General features: G+C 42.0%; 1 protein-coding gene across 2 annotated transcripts in view; it reads right to left on the reverse strand.

Moving 5' to 3' along the window:
- TNS3 (tensin 3) overlaps positions 1-24449 on the reverse strand; it is a 192842-nt gene that overhangs the window by 25710 nt on the left and 142683 nt on the right. For both annotated transcript variants that reach the window (XM_034062598.1, XM_034062597.1), the window contains 3 exons: positions 16399-16571; positions 15922-16039; positions 15742-15831 (listed from right to left, as the gene is read on the reverse strand). In XM_034062598.1, the coding sequence (XP_033918489.1) occupies positions 15742-15831; positions 15922-16039; positions 16399-16571 (381 nt within the window). The remainder of the gene's footprint in view (positions 1-15741; positions 15832-15921; positions 16040-16398; positions 16572-24449) is intronic.

A 24449-nucleotide genomic window follows, 5' to 3' on the forward strand; every position in this document is an offset into this window, starting at 1 on the left:
TGAGGCTCTGGCACAGGGTGCCCAGAGAAGCTGTGGCTGCCTCATCCCTGGCACTGTTCAAGACCAGGTTGGACACAGGGGCTTGGAGCAACCTGCTCTAGTGTGAGGTGTCCCTGTCCATGGCAGGGGGTTGAAACCGGATGATCTTAAGGTCCCTTCCAACGCAAACCAGTCTGGGATTCTATGAATCTATGCTCTTCACATTTCTGATAGATGTGGAGAGTTTATAGTTTAGAAAACAGGTAATCCATTGAGAAACTTTACAATTAACAACTTATAGCCTGATACAATCACTGTTATTGTTGCCTTATGTTCCAGCAATCTCTCCCCAAAACCTGCATCAACCAAATGCTGAATCAGTACATTTTACCCACTGTAGTCACCACGCTACACGAAGTTTCTGCTGCCACAGAGGAGCTCTGAGGGCACCTGAAAATCTGCAACATTTTCTACATTTTATAAACAAACTGGATTTTATACTGAAGGTTAGTCAGGTATTTTACTGGCTACAGCCACAGAAATCCTGCTTTCAACAGTATTTCTTCAAACCTCTTATCTATTTAGAAAACATTAATAATCCTAAAAGACTAACACAGGTTTTATCTTCATGTTTTCTGCTTTTTAGTTCACCCAATTATAGCTAAACCAACCACCAAACTAGAGTATGGAGACCCCATTTTGCTCAGATGAATCCCCTCTCCCATAGGTGAATAGTATCAAATCACAAGAAAATCTGAAATCCACTCTCTTCCAGACCAATACCCACTGCAGCTCCTGACCCTTTTCAGCAGGGCACACACCCGGCTTTGGAGACCACCGACAGGAAAAGAAAGGGCAGTTTAGGGATAAAAGGAGGAGGTTTTAGTTTTGAGGGGAGGTTGGATGGAACAGGAGCAGTTTCTCTGCTGGCCTGGAATCTGCTGGGGTTTATGCATATCCATAACATCTTCATAACCGCCTGTGTTATTTCAGAAGGAGACGTCATGAGCCAAAATCACGTACTACTGTTGAGGCACCTGCAGTTCCCCTTCTTTGCCAACAGCAAACAGATATAACAGTCTTTTTCAAGCTTGTTGAGGAGTAGACAAAGTAACTAATGCTTGGAGATTCTGCTAATGCCTGTTTGGATCAACACTCTGTGAATAACCAGATCAGCCAGGTTGAACCTGGAGAAGCTATGAAGATGGTGGCTCCATCATCCACATACTAACCCCTCTGCACCTCAAAGGTCAGCCTCGATTGCTTCATTAAACAGCACTGAGAAGGATCTCAGTGGAGTATGTACCATGTGCTTGGCTCTTACAGAAAACAACACAGAGTGGTGGCTGACAACCTGAGAAATAAAAGAGCAATTTGGAGAGGTGGTAAACTATTTCTCAGTGACATGTATTTGGTGGCAGAAATAACACATTCAACAGAACACAAACTGTCAGTAACTAAAGCTAAGCCATGCTGCAGGACTGAAGGCTTCTAACTTCATGCGATTATTCATTGTGTGCATTTAGAAAGCTTCACTGTGCTTTGGGAACCTTTCAGATGCGTTTATTTAGAATAATAAAGTCCATTCTTGCCTTTTGCCTGAAGAGAGCTGTAAATCAGCCCCACTGCCCCCCAAGGAACTACCCTTGGCACAGAAGCCATCCCCAGCAAGCCCTGGGTGAGCCAGGCTGGAGCTCTGCCACCTTCACAGGAGACTGTGGCCTGCTGGCAAGAAGCGTGGCAACGGCTGGGTGCACACTGGGACATTCCTGTGTTCCAGCAACTTCCAGCTCCCATAACAGCCCACAGAGGCTTCTGTCAGTAACAAACAAACGCAGTCTCTGAAGCTATGCCAGGGGTCAGCTTATCTCCAGGCAACCCCAGAATCAGGGAATTAATTGCACTTACCCTCTGCCCCTGTCTGCACAGGGATAAGTATCAAAAGGATGATTTACCAGACCCCACATTCTCCCACCCATAGTTGCTGTCCTCAAGATCTCACTCTCCAGCTTCTTTTCTACCTAGGAAATAGCCTTTCCCTTGACAGACCCACCAATTTTCAGATGCTTGGTACCATACACCCATTCAAAACCACCAAAACACAAATAACTCATATTTGCCAAATACAAGCTGCAATTCAGCATCTTGAAAGCAGTAAAATTCTTATCACACCTTTCTGAAGTCTCTTTTTATACTCATTTATTATTTTCCCAAATAGTACTAGAGGAAAAAAGAAAAGCAGCTTCCCCAGGGACTAAAGCAATCAGTTGCACATGTCTTCTCATGTATTTTAAAAGGTCTTGCAGATGCTCTGCTATTGACTTTAAGCATAGTTTTGCTGCCTTAGGAATGCAAATCAACTGCGGAGGCATCTCCTCAAGCCATCTGGGTCATATGCAAACAAAAAATGTGACATTTATCAAACCCCTCTTAAAGAGAGCATCACAGTCAGTCCGTAACACAGAAACATGAGCACTGCATTCTGCCTTGAAGTACAGCAGATCATGGTACATGAACAGATCACAACACAGTGATGAACCAAACCAGATCCAACAAAACCACCAGAATCTAATTATTAACATACCCGCAACTAAGTTTTCACAGCAAATTAGTTTTGTTCAGTGGCTTTAGACACAGCCAATTCCATTCTTATTGTGGTTTATCTCCTGATGGAATTTCAGATATTCACATTGTGAATATGACAATTTTCATCAAACTGCAAAATTCAATTGCAATAGCTTTAGACGAGAAAAAACCCACTAGGAATCCGAAGTGCACAGACTGGTACCTTCAGGATGAACAGCAGTACTTTCTCAGGCAGAATGCCCTGAAAGACCTTTCAAGACAGGAGAGTAAAACATCTGCCCTGTCCTCCCAAGTTCGTTAGCTACTGAAATTGCCTGAGATGTGGGAGATGCAGGTCCAGGTGGTCCGTACTGAACTGAAAAATGCAACTCCTGTCTACTGAGAGACCCAGGGCAAAGGGGGCAAGGGGAGAGGTAGAGGGGGCACACTGGAGCAAATCCTGAGTGAATGATGAAGGGACTGAGCCTGAGGGTGACTTTCTGGTATTCCTGGAAAGCAAGCACCAAATGACATTTTCAATTGCATGGCATCTAAGGTGAAAAAGAGGGGAAGAGATAATTTGAACTCCCCTTTTCCTGTCTCAGTCCAGTTCAGAGGTCCAGTTATGAAGCTTTTGACATCTGAGGCATACTTATTAGCACAAAGAGTGGAAGCAATCAAACTGGTGTCTTGACGTTCTATCACAAGTCCCACTTTGGTCCTGCTCTTCTACTGCCTTAATGTGCCCCTCTTCAACGTGTTCTCTTTTCTGGAGTCACAAACAGCTGAGCTCAGTTCACTACAGCCTGAATACCAAAAGCCAGGACCTTCTTTTTAGTTCTGAAATAGGACACCTAAACCAATTTTCATTTTGGAATCAGAAAAGGAACTGATTTTTCAGAAGCTGCCTGTAATCATCTGAAGTTGAAACAGGTAAAACCAAGTTCAGTTCAGTGTATCTCCAGTATCATGTAAAAGGATAAGAAGTGAAGCTACCAAATGATTACCTGGTCTGCCTCTTCAGGATTGTGATTCAGTAACTAGGGTTGCAGCTCACACAAGCATCTGCTGCTACTGACAGCCAGAAGAATCAGGCTCTTTAAAGCATTCTGGTGCACCCTGCCCATGATACCATACAATAGTTGGCTGCTTTAGGACTGTGTTATATTTTGATGGGAAATTTAGATCTGGAGTAAGGAAGTGAGAATATTTTACATGTACTGCCTGAATTAGAATCACTCTGACAATGCTCGTGGCACAATACACCATTTTTCTCATTAAGCCAGAAAGCAGAAAACTATGTGATATTCCTCGTTAGGGAGAGACTTATGTTTACAAAGTCAGTTCATTTTTCATGCTTTTGAAAGGAAACTTAATGCTGCAGCAACATTACCAGCAATTCCTTGGGGGCGAGAAAAGAATCAGCCTGGACAAACTTATTGTACATAGTCAGCAATTACATACGTTCCAGGCAGGCTCCATTTTTTCTACTTTGAAAAAGAAACAAAACAAAAAGCCACCACCACACAAAGCAGCATAAGTCTTCCTCAGCAGAAAAATCACTTCCCAAAGCTCGTGAACCCTGCCCCATGCCCTCTGTCACTCCATTAGCGACCGCAGGAAAAAACCTCATACTGACACATCTTGTCTGCAACGCTTTTCGCTTTCTCTGTGGCCTCCAAACGTTCCTACATACCCACACAAGGATAATTCTTACCCCTACTTCTTTCCTCCAGCGTTTGCGGATCACATTTCACGGCCGCCGCGCGGTGCTCGGAACGCTGCCAGCGGAAAGTAGGACCCACAGAACGAGTTTTCAGGCCGAGGGAAAGGCACGGCAAAGAGGCAGAGAAAGAAATCAAGAACATACCTATGGAAGCCATCATGACAGAAGGTCTTTCACGGAGCATGGGATGGGCAAGATCTCTGTTCCCTCCCGCCGAGCCGGTCGCGCCGCTCAAGGAGCGGAGCAGCCGGAGGCTTGGGAAAAGCCATTTCCCACATTTGCCAGCTCTGATACCATCCGCTCTCCCCCGCGGGTTCAAACTTCAGTGCAAAGAGGATTTCAGTGTCTGCGGCGAAAGAAAGCCAGGCTCCTGCTCTCAATGCAGCCACTCAGCTGAAAACAGCCCGAGTTCGCTCCATCCAGGCGGAAAGTAACTCGGCAGTTGTTGCTGGGCCAGCCCCGCCGCTGGGGCTCACACAGACTGCCCATTCAGTGCATCCCGCCCCGCTGGCTCCACCTCGCTTGCTCTGACTTTGTTCTCCCCCAGCTCTCGCAGTGGCTCACACCGCCTCCCGCACGCCCATCACCACTCCCAGCGCATCCTCCTCAGCCAGGGCCGGGGGAGGCAGGGGCACGGAGGGGGCTCAGAGCTCAGACTCTTGCTGCTATACACACTCCTCAGCGTTTGGTTCTGTCTGTTGGGTTGGTTTAAGTAGATGCCCAGTTCCCCCAACACTTTGTTGGGCCTCACAGATTTCTTTCTTTCAGAGAGATGCAGGACACGGAACCAACAGCAGTCAGATCATAGAATCACAGACTGGTTTGTGTTGGAAAGGACCTTAAGATCATCCAGTTCCAAACCTCTGCCATGGATGGGCAGGGACACCTCACACTAGAGCAGGTTGCTCCAAGCCCCTGTGTCCAACCTGGCTTTGAACACTGATAGGGATGGGGCAGCCACAGCTTCTCTGGGTACCCAGTGCCAGCGCCTCAGCACCCTCACAGGGAAGAACTTCTGTCTAAGAGCTCATCTCAGTCTCCCCTCTGGCAGGTTAAAGCCATTCCCCTTGGCCTGTCCCTACAGGCCCTTGTCCAAAGTCCCTCTCCAGGTTTCCTGCAGCCCCTTTAGGCACTGGAGCTGCTCTAAGGTCTCCCTTAAGGAGCCTTCTCTTCTTCAGGCTGCCCCAGCCCAGCTCTTTCAGCCTGGCTCCAGAGCAGAGCTGCTCCAGCCCTCACAGCATCTCTGTGGCCTCCTCTGTCCTCTCTCCAGCAGCTCCACGTCCCTCTTATGCTGCTGCCCCACAGCTGGATCAGAGCTAAAGGGGGGGGTCTCCCCAGAGCAAAGCAGAGGGGGAGAATCCTCTCCCTCAACCAGTGCTGCTCATGCCCTGGGGGTGCAGCCCAGCACACTGGGGGGTTCTGGGCTCAAGCACACTCTGTGGCTGGGTCATTGGGAGCCTCTCCCCGCTCAACACACCCCAAGTCCCCCTCTTCAGGGCTGCTCCATCCAGTCTCCACCCAGCCTGTGTTTGTGCCTGGGACTGTCTCAAACCAGTGTCCCAACTTGCACTTGGCATTGTTGAACTTCATGAGGTTCACACAGTCCCACCTTTTCAGCCTGTCAAGGTCCCTCTGGATGGCATTCCTTCCCTCCAGCGTGTCAACGACACCACACAGCTTGATGTCATCAGCAACTTGCTGAGGGTGCATTTAATCCCACTGTTCCTGACAAAGAGGTTAATGTGGATCAAAGCACAGTTGCTCTATGATGCCAAACTAGCTCAATACTCTCCAATAAATTTAGGATCTGGAGCTCTGAATAAAGTTTGACTCACTTCCCAGGATTTCTTTCACAAAACACACGTGCAACCCTACAGAGCTGCATTCAACACCACCCCATCATTGTTCAGAGCAGGTTTTATTTACGGGTCAGGAAGATGAGTGGAAGCACTGCAGCGCTGCAATGGGCAGCACATTTCCTCCCCAGATTGTTCTTCAGTGGCCCAGGGCACCGGATTTTCTGAAAGGATGACTATAGGAAATTACTTGATATGGACAGAAACAAATATGTCCATTTAAAGCTTTCCTGTATTCAGTTGCTTTCAAGCAGCAACATATTCTGAATGTGTGTACTAAACACTTTTGATAGCTTTAAAAAGCACCTATTTGCTTGGTTATACAGATGAGTACTGGTAAACTAATTAAAATGTTCTCTTCTTCAACAGACCAAAAGGTAAACTAAATGACCCTATGTAAGAATACTCACTCCTGCCACTGATTGTCTTCATAGCAGCTGCTTATATTAAGTACTTTCATAAGGGCTGCCTCCAGGAGATCCAAGTAGCAAGGATGAGCTGTGATATACACCATATTCCTGGGAAAATCATGACGAACAATCCTTGCCACAGCAGCAGAACAGGTTATTAATGCAGCAGTCCACAACTGCCATCAGTTACTTTGATTAATTTATTAGACAATTACACTCTTTGTCTTGGATGCTTCCTGGCAGAAGTAAATGCACTCAGAGGCTTCAAGCTCCTATGAACAATAATTATTAGACAAAATTGCTCTCCATAAAGCATTCCTGGCTCTGCATAAAAAAAGCACTATAATCACAGGAAACCTTTGGATGTCCCTTTTCCTTCCTGATTTTCAAGTCTTGGAAGCTTTGCTTGCTCAGCTGTTTACACTTGCTGAATTAGAAGAGAATGGAGATAGTAACACTGAACCAAGAAGATAACAGTGGTCCAAGATAGCACATTGGAAGGCTGGGTTAAGTGAGAAAGTGTTCATTTCCAAAGTAAGCTATGACTGCAATCTAACTAGAAACCAGGTAGTTAAAAATCATTCATGTATTTGAGTTTTCTCCACACTGTATCAAATTCACCGTTAAGATTTTTTCTGCATGGGGCTTTCTAACAGAATCAGACTTGCTTATCCTTAGGGGTCTATTCATCAGTGACATGAACACTTAACGATAAACATAAGGTGCTTGACAGGAAAGTTCACCCTTTGTTTGTCCTTCTGTCACAAGTTCGAAGTTTCAACTAACTTAGGTGAATTCCAAGTAAGAAAACAATCCAAAACTCTAAAGCCAGGAAATGTAAAGGGCCAGACTGGAATTTTATTGTATAGAAAAGCATAGAAGTAGGAGTTAGGGAGGGGGCTGTTGGATGTCTCCGGTGAGGAACTGGTTACATTTAGGTGAGTGCAGTTTGTAAAGTAATGCCATCCCAAAAGGAAGACTTACTTGGCAAGGAGAATTGGTTTCCTGACTGTGCCAGACATAGCAGAGAGACAAGAATCAGCTCGTCTGTCCTCTGCTCCGTGGTAGTATTTACTCACACAGCAAGGCCTATATACTTCTCCTAGGTAAAGTGCACAAGATTCCCAGTTTCATCAAAACCATCACACTACAAAATCTATATAAAGCAGCTTAAAATGCAGGGTTTGAATTGTAACATACACCTTTCTCAACAGGAAACCCTACAGGAAGGTGGCTAAGCTTCAGCCCTCAGACACAAGCACAGAAGCACAGCAAACCCCATGATTTGCGAAGGAATGACATACATTTCCCTGCTGCTCCTACAACTGACAGAAATGTGGGAGTCAGTCTCAAGTGATACTGCATAGTTTGTCTGTTACACACCTAAATATGAACAGCTTTGTGAATTAACGCGTCTATCTCAGGCATAGAAAAACACAGACTGATTTCAGTGTCTCCTCTTCTGCAAGAGGGAATGAACACATAGAGAAGTAGCGTAGAGGAGATCAGCATCTTAAAGAACACAGCAGTATGGCCTTTGGACTGTAAACACTAAAGTGGGACTGAACATGTATTTCCACACTGAACACTGGCAGGTCTGTGATTCTGAAATTACAACCCACCTTTGACTCATGACTGCACCGGACCAGACCAGACTTTCCCAGGCACCCAAACAAAGCATCCTCTTTAAGACCTGAGTAGCTTTAAAAAGGTGTTCTTACAGCTGCACTTCAGTTCTTAGAGCTTTCTTGTCTTCTGGCCTTCCTTTAAACTACATGGATGACTCCAGCACATCAGTCATCAAATGCCACGTCATGTAGTACAAGACCTCACCCTGGAAAATCTGAAAAACCTTGTTCCATGTATGGGCTGGTTTCAGCTGGGTTAGAGTTAATTTTCTTCCCAGCAGCTGGTGCATTGCTGTGTTTGGGCTTTAGTCTGAGAACAGTGTTGATAACACACTGATGGTTTAGTTGTTGCTCCGTAGCACTTTACTCTAATCAAGGACTTTTCAGTCTCATGCACTGCCAGTGAGGAGGGGCACAAGAAGCTAGGAGGGAGCAGAGACAGGACCCATGACCCAAACTAGCCAAAAAGGTATTCCATACCACAGCACATCATGCCCAGTATAGAAACTGGGGGGAGTTACCTGTACAGACCCAAACAATCACATATTATGTCAAGGTACTGAAGTCGCAATATTTACTTTGCTTGCTGCAATGCTGATGCTCACTGAACTCAGTGCCCTCAGCACTGGGCAGTGGGAGCAAGAGGATTTCTCAGACTGTAAAGTGCCAGAGCTGCGACCATCAGTGCTAACATGCCCTTGCATTCTCTTCTGATGACCCATGGACACTTACTTTCTGACCTGCTTTTTCTCTTAGAGTAACTTGGCCTGAAGTTTCCAAAATACAGCAATTTTCTGAATGCCAAATGAAACCAGTTCTTTGACAGACAGGTACTTAGAAGTCTCTTAGGGCATCTACTTGATAAACTCACTCTGATGCTGAGCAATGACCTAAACAGACTGGCTTTATAGTATGTTCCCTGAAGAGCAAATATAAACTGGAATGAAATTTCTAGAACAAGCATTGCATATACAAAGGACATATTATGAATGCGTTAAATATTCCCTATTTTCTTTTCTAATGTTTTCTTAAACTTCATCTCCTTTTTCAAGCACCCTTTATAATGAATTAATTGCCAAAATGCTTTGGTGATTTAACACAGGTAGGCAGAGGTTTCAAACTGCTAGGCTGCCACTCAGACACAGAGGTAAATGATAAGGTAAAAGAAGTAAGTTTAAGCACAGCAGAAACCTTTTCATTAACATTGTAGTTCGCTGTTCCATAAAGTGTTTGAGCTTGATCTTGTAATTCCAAGGGAGGTGAGCACATCCTGAGGTCCCTTCTAGTTGTACAGGTCTCAGCTTTCATTAAAATGCACAGATTATGCCTGCCTTAGCATGAGGCAGTTTTACCAACTCTGTGTCATCTCCCCACTGGGCATCAAATCCCTCTGCAGAGAACTACAACCAACAGACACCCTTCAAAAGCACTGAAAGGTATTAATAACACACTCTTTTGACCAGATATGAAAGCATCAAAACAATATCAATGAAACAAGAAAACCACAACCAGTGTGTAATCTCAATCTGTTTTTAAAACACTCCCACTGTTTTCAAGAACAAAAAATATTTTGCTAATCTTTGGGTAACATTTCATTGTGACCAAGTATGGAATGGATTTAGAATCTAACGCAATCTATTTCAGCAGCTGCATCTATTCTCCACCCTCAGTACAGAGAGTTTTCTGACAAAACTTCAGTAACAAGAATGGCATCTTTTGACAGCTTTAACATATTGGCCATAGAATAACACATATATTGTTCCATTGCTTCTTCATCACATACTATCTTTCATGGACTTGGTACTGCCTAGCTTTTTATATTCAGATATGTATATTTGTATCCCTTACTCCTCTAAATCAATGGTATGTCAGAATTTTTGATGAATGGCTAAAATATGTACAGACTTCATAAAGCTCTATGTGAAAATATGTAACATGGCTATAAACAAAACCAGTCCATATTTAGCTAGCTAAACGGATTAACCTCTAAAACATTTCATTCTTATCTCTAAGCCAGAGATTAAAGCTCTCCTAAATTATTCAGTGCACTAGGAGAGTACCTCTCATGGAAATCTTAGCCAAATGTGTGGGGAAAAACCCCTCAATTAAATCTGCTTATCGAACAGCTCAGTTGTAAACACTTAAGCTTTAACTATTTTGGTTAATATAACTCACTAAAAGCAGGCACAGACTATAACTATTTTGAGTTATTTTCAGTTTCAATTTGTTGGTTCTTTTACAACACATTTTCCTCCATTTGGACAGATGTGACCTAAATGAAACCATTAAACTATTCATCATGTGAGATGGAACATTATTACTTGCTATGAATTTGAACTGAAGTTGCTGCTAATAAGCAGTGCTTCTTACTCTGCAGGCCAGACAAGATACAGAGTTCCCATGTTTGTATCTCAAGGATATGTTAAGAACTGTATTATAATGAGTAGTGGAAAAGGAAGGAAGCCTGGGACAACAAAGACTTGAAAATACATCAAATCATCTCTAGATTTCGTGCAATAAAAGGTCTGCATAATGATTACACTTGTTCAGCTGAACATGCCAATGAAAGTAATCCAGGGAGGAAAAAGTGTGACCCAGATCATAAAGTATTATATTGACTTCAGTGTTTACAATGGCCAAGAAGTGGTCTCTGAACATCTATGACCGCTTTACAGCATTACACATGCTCCTCCTGAAAGACCTGATTAAGTTCATGCTGATAGAATCCAAACAGGAGAACTGATTCCTTTCCTACTTGCTCCAGAAGCTTATGGAGGCTTCATATGCACTACTAAATGGTATATTCAATCATAACTAAGAAACATCAGCTGTGTCATTATATATATATATTGTGAAGGTGGGTACTCTACTTAGTCACAAGATAAACATGTCAAGGTCAACTGCAGGACAACAAAAAACATCACAGAGACCTTGCTACATGCCTTGTAGTAAAAATCATACATTTCTTGCCTCTCCTTGTACTGCTTATTGGTCCTTGATAGCCTCAATGTTTAAAACCAACCACCAAACAACAGAAAACAGAACTACCCCCAAAAAACCCCAACCTCAAAATCACAACAGCAAAACCCAAAATGTACCTTTTGGAGGACAGAGCCTATGATAACCACACACTGAAGCGGATGCACTGCTGCTCTGAGCAAATAAACGCAGATGTCTGGAAAAGGTTCCATACCTTTCTCTAGCTTTGGATGCATATAGCTTATATGAACAGTTCAGGGGGAGAGAGGAAGGGAGGTATAAATAAATATTATAGCTAACATTTATGTATTGTGGAGAAAGTTTTTGCACATCATAAAATGGGATAATTTTCCCCCCTCACAAATTAGTATCATTTTTCTTCCCTATGCTAACCCTGCTAACACATGAAAACGTTTTCAGTTCAGAACCTTGGCTTTTTTATCAACCAACCGAGCAGTGCGTTTCACTTCCCTTGCAACTCAGTGACTCAAAGAAATGGCAATCGTAGGATAACAGTCTGAAATTTCAACAGTTTAGAATTATAATCAGTAATAGATTTATGTACTACTGAGGGTATTTGCTAGGTTGTGGCTTTGCCTTCGGAGAGGTTTAGGAAATACTCATCACTCTACTGGGTGATGGAACAGACTAAACCTCTGTTAGTCAATGGGGGGAATTTAGGATTACAATGTCTGTGTTCAGATAAAAACAGAGTCTATATGAGAAAAACTGTGGAATTACACCAGATGTGAGGAGTTCCATGAGAGCCTGAGGAAAAAAGCTGATTTTTGGACAATTTTTAGAAAAGATGTAGCTCATACATGTATCAGAAGCTCTGAGTACAGCACCTGGGCTAACTCCATGGTGGGTATGAAGAGGCACATGCTCAAAAGCTCTGAGATTCCTCATACCAGCAGCAGTGTTATCATTCCACCAGATGCACTGCTTGAACTGTGCAAGTTTATTTAGGTTGTTCAGAAAAGACGGAAAACAAGACATCACGTCTTTCCGTCAGTACATGGATAAAGGATTAGAGACAATCTGCCCTTGTTCCACAGACCCCTGCCTTCTGCTGCAACACAGAGCCCATTTGTGAGGGCACAGTTTCTGCGAAGCTCTATCTATGCTTTGGCCAGGGCTGAGGAAGGGGCAGCTCCTCATGTCCAGCCTGAGGGGTGGAGTGGCAGGGGTGGTGAGCCAGAGTTCAGTTCTCTGGAAAAGAGCTTGTTATGGTTTTGTTACTTCTGCATACAAAGGGACTTCAACTAGCTGCATGCTGTCTAAGATAAGAACGCCTTCATAAGCTTCCAAATGGCCTACAAATAGCGCTTCTGTTCCTTCCACTGATGTGTGGGACTCTCCCGCAGGACATACAATGGCTATTGTGTTACTCAGAAAGTTCTATCTGGAGCCTGCTTTTTCATGGGGTATTTATAATTCTAGCCAATTTATAGACTGCTCAAGTTTGCCTTTAGAAACAAGGTGTCTTTCAAAAGGTAATTCAGAATGAACTGCAAGGGTGTTGCATTACTTGCAAGCTATATAAAGTGAGGAAAAGAGCAGTGAAACCATGGCAAGAAGCAATCACTAGAGCAGCAGCACTGACACAGAAGGACAGCATGCCCCAACAAAGACTGAAGAAGCTTAAATTTGCTCCCATCTGAGAAAGAACAAGGCTCTGGAAAGGAATCCTGCTCTTTCTAGGGGGCACAAGCAGGACGGCTTAAAGAAACATATGGGGAGTAAGAAGAGGTAGAACACAGGTAATGAAAGGGAGACAGATCAATCATAGAGTGGTTTGGGTTGGAAGGGACCATAAAGACCAACTAGTTCCAACCCCCAGCCACTGGACAGGTTGCTAACAGCACTGACTTTTCCTAACAAACTGCTTTCCCCTGGAAAGAAAACTAAGATTTCTAGGGCTAAGAGAGCACCATTTTATACAGGGTTTTTCAGGCTTCAGGGAAGATAGTGCCCTTCACTTCAATAGTTTAAGAATTAGATTAATTCAAGATACAAAGTACACAGTTTATAACAATTATTTACAAAAGAACAGATAATTTTATCACTTTTGTATACGTAAGAACTGGATGTCATTGTAATTCTTGACTACAGAATACACAAAAGCATGTACTGTTCTTTTAAAAAGTATACTCTTATAAAACCACAGTAGTTCTCACTTGATACGATACGTGCTAACAACAATGAAATCTATTCTCTCCAAGGAAGTGGGGAGGAAATAAGATAGTAATATATCTAGAAAATTGGTAGCCAGATGTTACAGCATCCTTAGAACTAGTTTGGAATGCAGGCAAGAAGCAAAGCTGAGATGCAGAACAGAACAATTCTGAATTCAAGGGTCAGCTGAACTGAGACAAAAGAGACTGTAACTTAACGGCAGAAATAAGACTCCGTGACTCCAAAGTCCTCAACCTGTTGAAAATCTCTGGAGAAGTCAGTATGTTTCCCAACTTGTGCCAAAAGAAAACCCATGAAAGCATTTAAAAGAAAAGTAAGGCTCAAAAGAAAGTACTGAAAATTGGGGCTGCAAGAATTCTTCCAAAGTCTGTTAAGAGTCACCTTTGTCACATGGCATTAGAGCAGCCTCAACCACAGGAACAGTTGCTTGTGTTCCTTTCAGATTCTTGGCCTTATTCAACACACAAAACACGATGCTCTTGCTCTAGCCACAGATTAGGGATTGATAGCAAAAGCAATGAGAAGACGCCTTCTTCACTTTTTGCCGAAGTCAGAAGACACAGAAGCAAGTAAATACAGTAAATAGATACTTACTGTAGATGCAGACAATAAATAAAGTAGAACAGTGAAGGGAAAAGAGAAAAAAAACCCAACAACCAAATATATAAAGTAGAATTCTAATACTGCCTCTGGCAACAGAAGTTTCTGTGCTCTGGTGGGAAAGTCACGCAACTAACATTTCTTAGAGGTGCTTATTGCATGTTTTCTACTGACCCACCTCATACCCCTTTAACCTTAGTCTCAAAATACACGATGTGTCTAAAAGCAAAGCCATGGACAGCTGAGCACTTAACCTGTAGCATGCAGTACATCTTGAGCATAATTTTTAAAGGGATATTTAAAGGGAGAATAACCTCCTTTGGTCTAAGCTAAAGTAATTATTTTCAGTGTCCCATTAACTGAGTATCTACACCCAGCATTTGAGAGATAACAGCATTTGGAATTAAACATAAGAATTTCCAACAAAACAGAGAAATACATTCAAAGCCACACAGTTTTCCAGAGCTAATTCTTAGCAACAGCAATGGAAACCATTTAACAACCAAGTGTTCAGTAGATGAACTCAGTGTAAGCAACCTGTAACTGATTTGCTGAAGCAGCCTTCAGAAAGAACTCTACTACTAATTACTTAAGAGTTGAGAGAGTAAAGGGCAAAGCCACAGCAACTGAGCCATAAAACATGTCCTGAACTGGGTAGAAGACTGCTTTATTATTGTATGCTGTGTTGACGTTATTTGCTTTTGACAGCTATTAAATGAGGCAAATTAAACAAGAAGTGCTGTATTCCAAAGTTAAAAGCACAGCAATCACTATTATTGCATCAAAATCCACCATCACGTTTATTGGAAATTCTACTATCAAGATCCTGCCTGAAAAGCCTAAAACTATACTACTAAACTATATAGTACTGTAACTATAAAAATGTAACTATAGAACTACATATACATATTGTCATCTGAACATCTTCTAAGGCATACCACTTAACTGAATGCCTGTGATTTGTATTCAGGTTTTAAATAAATTATGTTAGCTTCCTTCACCATCCAGCACTTTCTGATGCAGGCACCTGTAATACTGTTATTTTAACTTACTGCTTTAGAACAGTTTGGCACAGAAAAGGTGGTGGCTAACAACAGCTTTGCTGCTGTTTTTAGCAGCAAAGAGTTAAGGCCTGAAAGCAAAACCCTTTAATAATTAAATTCATAGCTAAATCCCATTAAATCTTGAATATATAATCATCTATTACCGATTACTTTTCCATGTTTGCTCATTTATAAACTTTATCATGACAAAAAACCCTCAGGAACATTCATTCCTTTGATTAATGACCTACTTGACTTGAGCATAGCTACTGCTAAGTTCTATTGTCAGCTTTGCTTGCCTGGAAGGACAACAACATGGGTACCACCCCTCTTCCCTCAGATGGACACAAAGCCTAGTAACAACCATAAAGAACTCAAGTCTCTTGACAGTACCACTTAGATATAGCAAACATCAGCAGAGACATCATGGAACACTGACACCATGCAAACACATGCAGGCAACAACATCAGGATAACACCAAACACTGAGTTGCATTTCCTCTTATTGCCATGACACAACTGCCTGATTCCTCCATGCCAATTTTTGACACTGAACATGGGATTCCCCTTGGATAATTCTTCATCGTTTACTTCTTTTTTGATGTGACTAAAATAGCACAGATTCTATTTCTCCAACTTCCACATGTCTGAATTCATCAGGTCTATGTCCTACTTATAAAGGAATAACCACAACTGTGTTAGTTGCCTTCATGCTCAGTTCAGTTTCAAATTACTTAAGATGTAGGGGCATCTTACCAGGGTTGGTACTGGTTCTGTACAGCTCAGATGGGCTGCTGACCTTATGGCTGGAGGGAATATGCTGGTGGTACAGTGGAGGTGTTTTCACTAGGAGAGAAGGAAAAGCACAATTCCTCTTCAGTAACAGCTAAAATGTTAATAGTGCTATTAAAATAAACAGAAACAGACATTCCTTACCGTACGGTGTCTCTGGTGACAGGGGAAAAGCTGGTGTGGATGGGACAAGTTCATTTCCATTTTTTGTTGGCGAGAAGATTCCCCCATCTATTTCATCCTGGTAACAAGCAACAGCCATCTAGAAAGGGCACAAAAAAGCAAAACTACAGTGTGAAAATTCCCACTGAAGCCAACAACACAGTGAGGCATTTTTCATGAGATTACAGGTTTCCTATAATCTGATCTACTGTTCCAGAAGACAGATCTTGGAAAACTGAAAAACATGCATAAAAACTGAAAACAGAGAGGACAAGAGCAGGACATCCTCAAACACTGCACCCGCATTTCTGAGATAGCTACAGTCATTTGTTCTTATTGCCACAGTGCAACTGCCGAATAGTTTCACACAGATTTTGGACACTGAGCATGAACAAGGGAATCTCCACTGGACATATGGTTCAATGATAAGTATTCCTTGAAAAATTCTTCATGGTTTACCTCATTGGTCTCCCCTAAAGGTATTGGTGACCCTGGATTTACAGCCTGGTCTGTAGCAGGAGACTTCATCCATCCACACCTGGTATACGATGACTGCCCAGGGACATCGTTGTCATACTGCCCAACACTTAACTTTCTCATCCTTCTCCCTGTTGCATCGTCATCTTGTGTCCCTGGTGTTGAAAACAAACAGGTAAACTGATTAATAACCTTTATTTTAATTAGAGCTGTTAAAACAAACTTCATCATTGTACCTTCAGTGGTTCTGTTCAAGGATGCTCATGAAATAACTGGTTTCATAACTGCTTTACAAAACCACACAGGTGGGAAAGCAAAACAACCAGTCGTAGTCAGTCTTGCTGGCACAAGTTAGAACACATTTGTAGTACACCTGGTTCCAGACGAGTAAAAGCTGCATGCTGCTTCATTTTTGGAAGAGATTAATCTCGGTGCCCCCGTTAGGGCCTGCCAGCAGGCGCCGCTATGGGCAGCCAAATGGGAAACTTCATCCCTAACACCCGGCAGCAAAACGATTGCTGCTTTCCAGGACTGCATTTCTCCCGGAAAAAAAAGCAACTTTTTAGCTAACAGACACTCTGGCCCTTCCTTAGAAACACAGCTCACTGTATACCTTGTGTGTCACACATGGCAATCACACTTAATCACAAAATTAGGTATCAGACACACACAGAAGCTGTACTGTAACCTGCTGGAGCCTGAGGAATGAGCACAGGAGTAAGCTGAGCCAGCAGAACAGTTGAAGATATTCAGGGGCATAAAGCAGTATTTGTTTCCAAAGTCACTAGACTGCCATTAGATGTAGCTTTATGATTAGCAAGACTTTATACAGAGTCATCCACTCCCACCAACAGATACTTTTGAGAACATCCCTGCAGGAACTGCTTTTTACACCCTTCTCAGTAAGAATAAGTGAAGAAGAAGCATCCAACAGTAGTCTTTCCTGCATCACAGGACAGTACAAACACAACTGCATGCCTAGCAACTTCTCAGATACTCATTCCACCTGAAAGGTTCTAGCCAGAGGAAAAGGGGCTAAGTAACGTGTAAAATATGGATTAAAAAGTATTTTCATTTTCCAAGTTGCACCATAAAAACCATCTCAGCTGTGTCTTTTACAGGATGTGCTAGGTATATTTATATTGACTCCATAAAAGAAATAACTGGCTACATTTGGAACCTGAAATTTAACCTTATTAGTGGAATTTTCCAGAGTGACTAGTAGGATTTAATTTAGCTCTTGGCTTTAGCAGTGGTTACTGCCATACTGGCTTTAATGGTGGCAGAGATGGATTTCTGAAAGTGTCTAATTCTGTAGTTTTGCAGGATATTTATTAATGTTTTTAAGGATAAGCCACTACTTACCATCAAGTTACCCAGGTGAATAGAGGCCAATGCATGACCACTGAAGTACCATGGACTTTAGCCTGCAAACCTTGTCTGTATTTTAATCTTAAGTCTGTTTTCCTATATAGAAACCTATTTGAGCACTGATACCTTATAACTGTGCTATATAATAAAGGTGAAATGTCTGTAATACCTGCACGTATGTTGCATGCCAGGTTTTACACCTTGGCTTCTGTCAGTACTTTGGGATAGGAAATGGGCATGTGTGGAAGGTGTCCAAAGTGTAACTCAGCCCTCCTCCTGAGTTAGATGAATGGCACACTTTGGACTCCTGCTGCTCCATGATGAAGATGCATAGGAGATGTGCTTAATCAACACATACTTACAGTTAGAAATGATTTTAAGAGTTTGAATGACACCAAGCAATTGAAGTTCTTTTAGAAATCCTCTTTTAAGAGAAATAGCTAATTCTCAAAGATCTTTTTGTATATATAGACAATAAAAACTCTTAGAGGACCTTTACTTAGTTTATTAGTTTTGCTGATGTACTTCAGAGCTGCCTCACTTAATGTCAACAGGTGTTCAGAGTTACTAATTTAAAAGGTATCTTTTACAGTGTAGAGCATTGGGAGCCAAGACTACATAGAAGTCACTTAATTTGGTTTTGTTCTTGTAGTTCAGCTTTAAGTTTTGGCAAAGCTTCACATATAACCCAGGAGCACATATTTATTTCTGTGAAAGCATTTTGTATACTCTCATTTCTCTGTTTGTCCCTTGTGAACTACAGCAATGGATCTGTTTCCCCTGCAGAACAAATAACAACATTCAAACAGATTGGTATTGGAACAGCATCAGGCCTTTATCTTGTCAGATGGTTATCACCATGCCATTGCTACAGCTAACAGAAGCACAGCCAGTGGTTAAAGGTTAATCTTTGTTTGGTTTTTTTAGCTGCTTAGCTTTCTTGGAGTACTATTGAGAAGTATCTGTAACTAGTAGAAAGAAAACACAACTAAGCCCAAAATCTTGTCTGCAGTGGCATGTGAACAGTGCTGCATCTCATGCATTAACTGTTGTCCTGGCTAAACTTCAAAAAACTATTCTGTTAGCTCCTGATGTATTCTACATGTTTCTACATACTGAGTGCATGAGGCACACCATTAAAAGGTCCACATCTATATTCAGTTACCACAACAACTAGTAAGATGAGGCATACATGTTCCCACTTGATGCACAGGGCTTGTGGGCTAGCCTCAAACTCAGCTTTATGTGAGAGTGGGGCAAGCACAGTCTATGTGGTAGGGCTCTACGGGAAGAACTTTGTTTGTGGAGGAGGAAACCAAGCTGGACTGATATCCCTTCTGCCCAGACGAGTCCACGGAACACCTTCCCTTAACTTCTAGTTTATATCACAGCCAACTGAGCAAATTAGAGTCAAACTGGAAACCCCTTACAGCAGGTAATTATAAACCAGTTAGTCAGAAATATGAAAGTTTCAGCATCTTTTTGTCTATCTATAAAGAGGCTCTACAGGAATTTGTGCATTTCTGTGCATGAAGAGCTGCACTCAGCTTTAAAGATCTGGGTATTACTCAGGCCACTTGATTGCCCTTCTATTCCCCTGCATGGTTTTTCTTAATAGAGCCTTTTTCTTTTCTTTTTTTTTTTTTTTCTAAGCAAAACCAATGTATCAGCTATAAAAAAAGACTTACATAAACGTGTGGAGCAGGGACCAAAACTGAACACAGTATTCCAGGTGTGGAATGTGTCTGATGAGCACAGAAATAGAGTGGGACAATGCACATCTTCATGACATATACTGAAGTGCGTGCAAAGTGATTAAAACTGTTATCAAAATATGAAACATAAAATAATGGCAGAGTATGACAAGTGATGTGGAGAGCACTGGCCTTCAGTGTCCTGCTTGACTCAAAATCCCTGCTAAGCTGCAGCCAGATTTCAGTGTGAAGTCTGCCTCTTTTTAGTCACAGTAGCATAAGAATACTGCGCTAAAAAAAAAACAAACCAAACCATCCAAAATATTTAAAAGTCACATGAAGACGTAAGGTTTGCACATTCTGTTCCATAACCCAGTGGAATCAATTGTAACATGTCTCTGTAGAAACTCCATCAACTTGGTCACCAAGTAACATTTATCTATGGCTACATATATTGATACAGCAAATGTGAAATAGTCACAGTTTAGAGTTGTAAAATCAAGATATGGACTAGTTTTCATGTGCTGGCCTCACAGTGTCTGTACTGGCTACACAGCTACAGTGATCCCACATTTTTCTAACTGCTGGCTTTGGTTTAAAAGAGTTTACAAAAAATCCACATTGCTTACAAATGACTAAACGTATCCTTGTACAGCCAAAGACGTTGTAAGGCTTCCTACAATGCATCAAACTAACTTATCTTGCAGTATGGGTGAAAGAAATTCCTACCAGTAACTACCAAATGAATTCAGGAATTATAAACCAGCTAACATTACTGTACAGATTTGCACAGTGAGGGGGAACCAAAACTGGCTGAATAGCTTGGCCCAGAGATGCCAGGTCTAGTGGGAGGCTGGTAACCAGTGATGTATCCTAGGTGTCCATACTGCATCCAGTTAGCAGGAAGCTGAACACGAGCTAGCAACTGTGTGTTTGTGGCAAAGTTTAAAAACTAGAATTTAGTTAGAACTCCAGTTTTGACTTAAAAACTCAGGTTTCAACTGTAGTTTGGCTAAAACCTCTATTTAAGCTTCCTGTTAACCACTGTAAAATTAACTCCAAGTCAGGTACCAGTGTCTCCCTGTGTGGTGGAAACTACAACAGGTTTTGTAGTATATTGTCAGCACATGCAAATAAGGCACATGAGGATCTGGACAAGCTTCGTTCTCCTGTTAGCTTACAGCTTATTTCAGATGGCCTGGGTTTGCTCTCCCACAGACTATCAGAGAGTGAATGGGAACATCTGGAACAGTTCAATGCTTTTAAAAACTATTATTTAATAAAGTATGCAAAAAGGGTTACTTCCCCTCTCCTTTGTCTACAGATACAGTGCAGCATGAGTTATGATGCTGTAACCTGGACCATCTTCAAAGATTTCTTTTCGACAGAGAAAAGATCTCTGAAGATGTTCCAGACACTTGCAGTCAGATGTTTAATCACCTCATTTGTATTCATTTTGCATGTTGGGCTTTTTTGAGGGAGGGAAAATGCCTTTGTTTAATGCTCAATTCTTTACTGACCTGATCAACTATATGTAAACCCCACACAAAGCCTAAAGCTGTATGAATTGTGTACCTGCATTGTCCCCACATTAGGTGACCTAAGGATGTTTTAAGATGTTTTTTTCAAACACTCAATGCATGAAGAGGAATTAGAATTAGCTGAGAGCAACAACATAATTTCAGCCTTCTGGAAATTACAGTCCTTCTCTTCCTCATGCTGCCTGATTCAGACATGCATCTCTGTGACAGCAATGGAGACAGGTTACCTCCAGATGTTGAATACAAGTGCCCATGTGCTCTGCCTTAGTTTGATCACATAATCTTTCACCTGATTCTAATGTTTTTCTTAAGATGAAAGTTGTAACATTTTAAGAGTGAAAAGGTAAAGGCAGGAATTAGCCATAGGTGGCAGTAATGGTAAATTAGCTTTCTAGGTAGAAGCAAAACGTAGTTTTGGCTTTCCTTCTCTACCCAGTAAGCATAAGCTTTGTGACAGAAGATGGATGGTCCCGGGAAGTAAGTTTTACAAAAGATCTTTAACAGTAAGCTGAGGTCATATGCTATCAGGTATGAAAGAACATATGTAAAGTAAAGGTGGACCATATGGCTGCAGACAAGCTGTTACAAACACATAAACACTCCCTCAGGCTACAAACTTTGGTGTTATTTAGAATTCAGAACTACTGCAGCACTCTTACTAGTAAATGGCACCATCATTTACTACCACAAACTCATCTCCATGTAACTCAGCTCATGTAAAAGCAAGATATTGGACAATCTTAATATACAGTGCACTGTTTAACCTCTGAATAGCAACACACATAGCACTGAAGGAGAAAAGAGACACTGTTCTACATGGTGCATAAAGACACGTCCTAGAAAAAGAAATTCAAGGATCACTGCTCTTTTCTGTCCTCAAAAACTCTGAGCACTTAAGATGGCATTCTGACAGAACCCAGAACTTGGCTACACGGGCAGTCCATAGCTCGTGACACATTAACCTATGTTAAGGGCACGTGTATACAAACCTCTGGAATGAAGCGTGACAGGAGATGTAGCTGCCTGTCAGTCAGTGCAGAAACATGCCAGCAAAGAGAGATAAGAATGCACCATAATGTACATCCCAGCTGACACACACATTCCACTCCTAAGCTTATTCTTCCTGGTTTGCAGAGCACTGGATACTGGATGTGCATACTTTCTTAAGGCATACATTTTCTGCACACTCATGCAGGAAACCAGATACCTTGACCATCCTCTGGTAATTCAACCCTCTGGTTAGACACACACACAATGCATCGTGTCAGTCCCATTCATCTCCAGTCCTGTTCCCTCTTGCTCGCTCCCAGCACCTCATTCACTCATTCAACCTCACTCAGAGCCATTCAGCCCTCATCTGCCAACTCCTTCCAGCACAGGCCAATTCATGCTTTCTATATACTTTGTTAGGTCAAGGACTGTTGTCCCAGGGTACAGGGCTCCCCCTAAAACCTGTGTAAGTCCAACTATTACTCATCAGCAAACAACTGCTGGTTTGGTTATGCTTTACTCATGGCTATCTCCTCATCCCCATGGCAGCCAGCATTTCCTTGTACTAGTAACTACACCTCCTGTGCTGCAGCAGTTTCAACAGCTAATTAAGTGTCCTGGACAATCTCCTGCTTATCCCAATCCTGTGAGTCTACACCAAGGTAAGTTAACCATATCCAGCAGGCCCTGTGCTCTGCTACCATCAACTGGCAATGAACAACTTATCATTGATATTTTAAGGGATAATTTAGCTTGCATTATATATTTTTCTTTCTAGTATAGCATATTTACAGCCTTTCACTGCAAATATGCTGAGTACTTCAGCTTCACTGCGTATGTGTGAATGTGCAGGAATGGAGTTGGGATTAACTGATGCTTCAGCTGCACACTGCAGAAAGAAGGCAATGTTAAAGTCTGAACAGGAAGTTTCAATGACATTATTCATTAGTTTGTTCTCACACATGCAGAAATAGACTTTTGCCTTTCACCAAGCACAATGAGTTTTTATCTGTTTGCTTTTTTTGTTGTTTTAAGCTGTTTAACACACAGGTTGCCCACAGGGGTGATTTTAGATAGGAAGCAATCGAAAGGCATCTGGACATGGTCCTGGGCAGCTGGGTCTAAGTGGCCCTGCCTGAGGAGAGGATCTGATCCACATGATATTCAAAGGTCCTTTCCAAACTCAACCACATCTCAATTCTGTGACTTCAGTATGAATGTGGGTGCTGCTCTGGAGCAGAGATAAAGGGTATTGGAGTAAAAATCTAGTGTCAAACAGAGCTGCCCTTGATAACAAATAGCTCTTACATACCACGCCCAGTGTACAAATCATACAAGCCATCTCACTTTCAGAGACATATTCTGTATCTAATTAAATCCTTCAAAGAGGTCTTCTATTGACTTGAACTGGAAGTAGCTTAGGAATTGGTATGTGTAAGGTTATCTTTGAAGCTCAGCATGATGCAAACATCCTGTAAGGATGTTCAATATTTCTAAGAGACAGGTTTAAAAAACAAATGGGAAAACATTAACCCTCCTTTCCATTGCTCAGGCTGATGAAGGAGAAGAAAATGCCTTGACCAAAGGCAAGGACATAACAAAAAGTGAAGGAGCTTCCTGACTCCTACACTCTTTCCTCTTTCCCACTGTGCTCTGTTGCCCCACCAAAATCACCCACAATTCTAAACACTCTCTATATTTTCATATTTAATTCCAAATTCATCACTATCTTTAAAACAAACAGTCTTCCACAACATGCCCCAAGGTCTTGGATTCTCCCCAGTCTTTACAAATGGAAGGTAACTGACAGTGACTCCTGTTTCCTTTGAGAAAGAACCAGAATCAGTGAGAAAAATCCAAACCTTTCAGATTCATACCTTTAAACACAGAATGCAGAAGGTGTCTCATTCTAAATGACCCCTTTATCACCTTCACTAGCTTCACTGTGTATTAAAGAGAAGAGTTCTCTCCCACTAGAAAAATCTCATTTCCAATTTTTCCATCAGCTGATCATTTGGAAAGATTTAAGAGAATTACGAACTGATGAATTCAATCCTTCAAGGGCCACAAACTCATACTGTGTATTAAGAACAATCATACAGTGAAGCACCTCACATATGTGCATCATGGATTTGGGGCTTCTTTAGTATTCAATTACCCTCCTAAACACAAAATTGGATCCTTCCATCACAAGGAAGGATTCATTCTTGGTGGTCCATCAAATGTGTGATGGTGATCCACCATAATCATGTACATCAATGGGAACCACACAGTAGTTAGGCACAGTCATCATCGAATGGTTTGGCATACCCAACTGGGCTTGAGCTGAAGCAGCTCATTTGTGTCCAGTGTGGCCATGGACACATGTTCTGGCATGCTGGCTGATGCTGAATCAAATCCTGGAGACACAAGCAAGTCTTTCATTGCACCAAGACTG

This window comes from Melopsittacus undulatus, chromosome 1 (assembly GCF_012275295.1).
Source record: "Melopsittacus undulatus isolate bMelUnd1 chromosome 1, bMelUnd1.mat.Z, whole genome shotgun sequence".
NCBI lineage: Eukaryota > Metazoa > Chordata > Aves > Psittaciformes > Psittaculidae > Melopsittacus > Melopsittacus undulatus.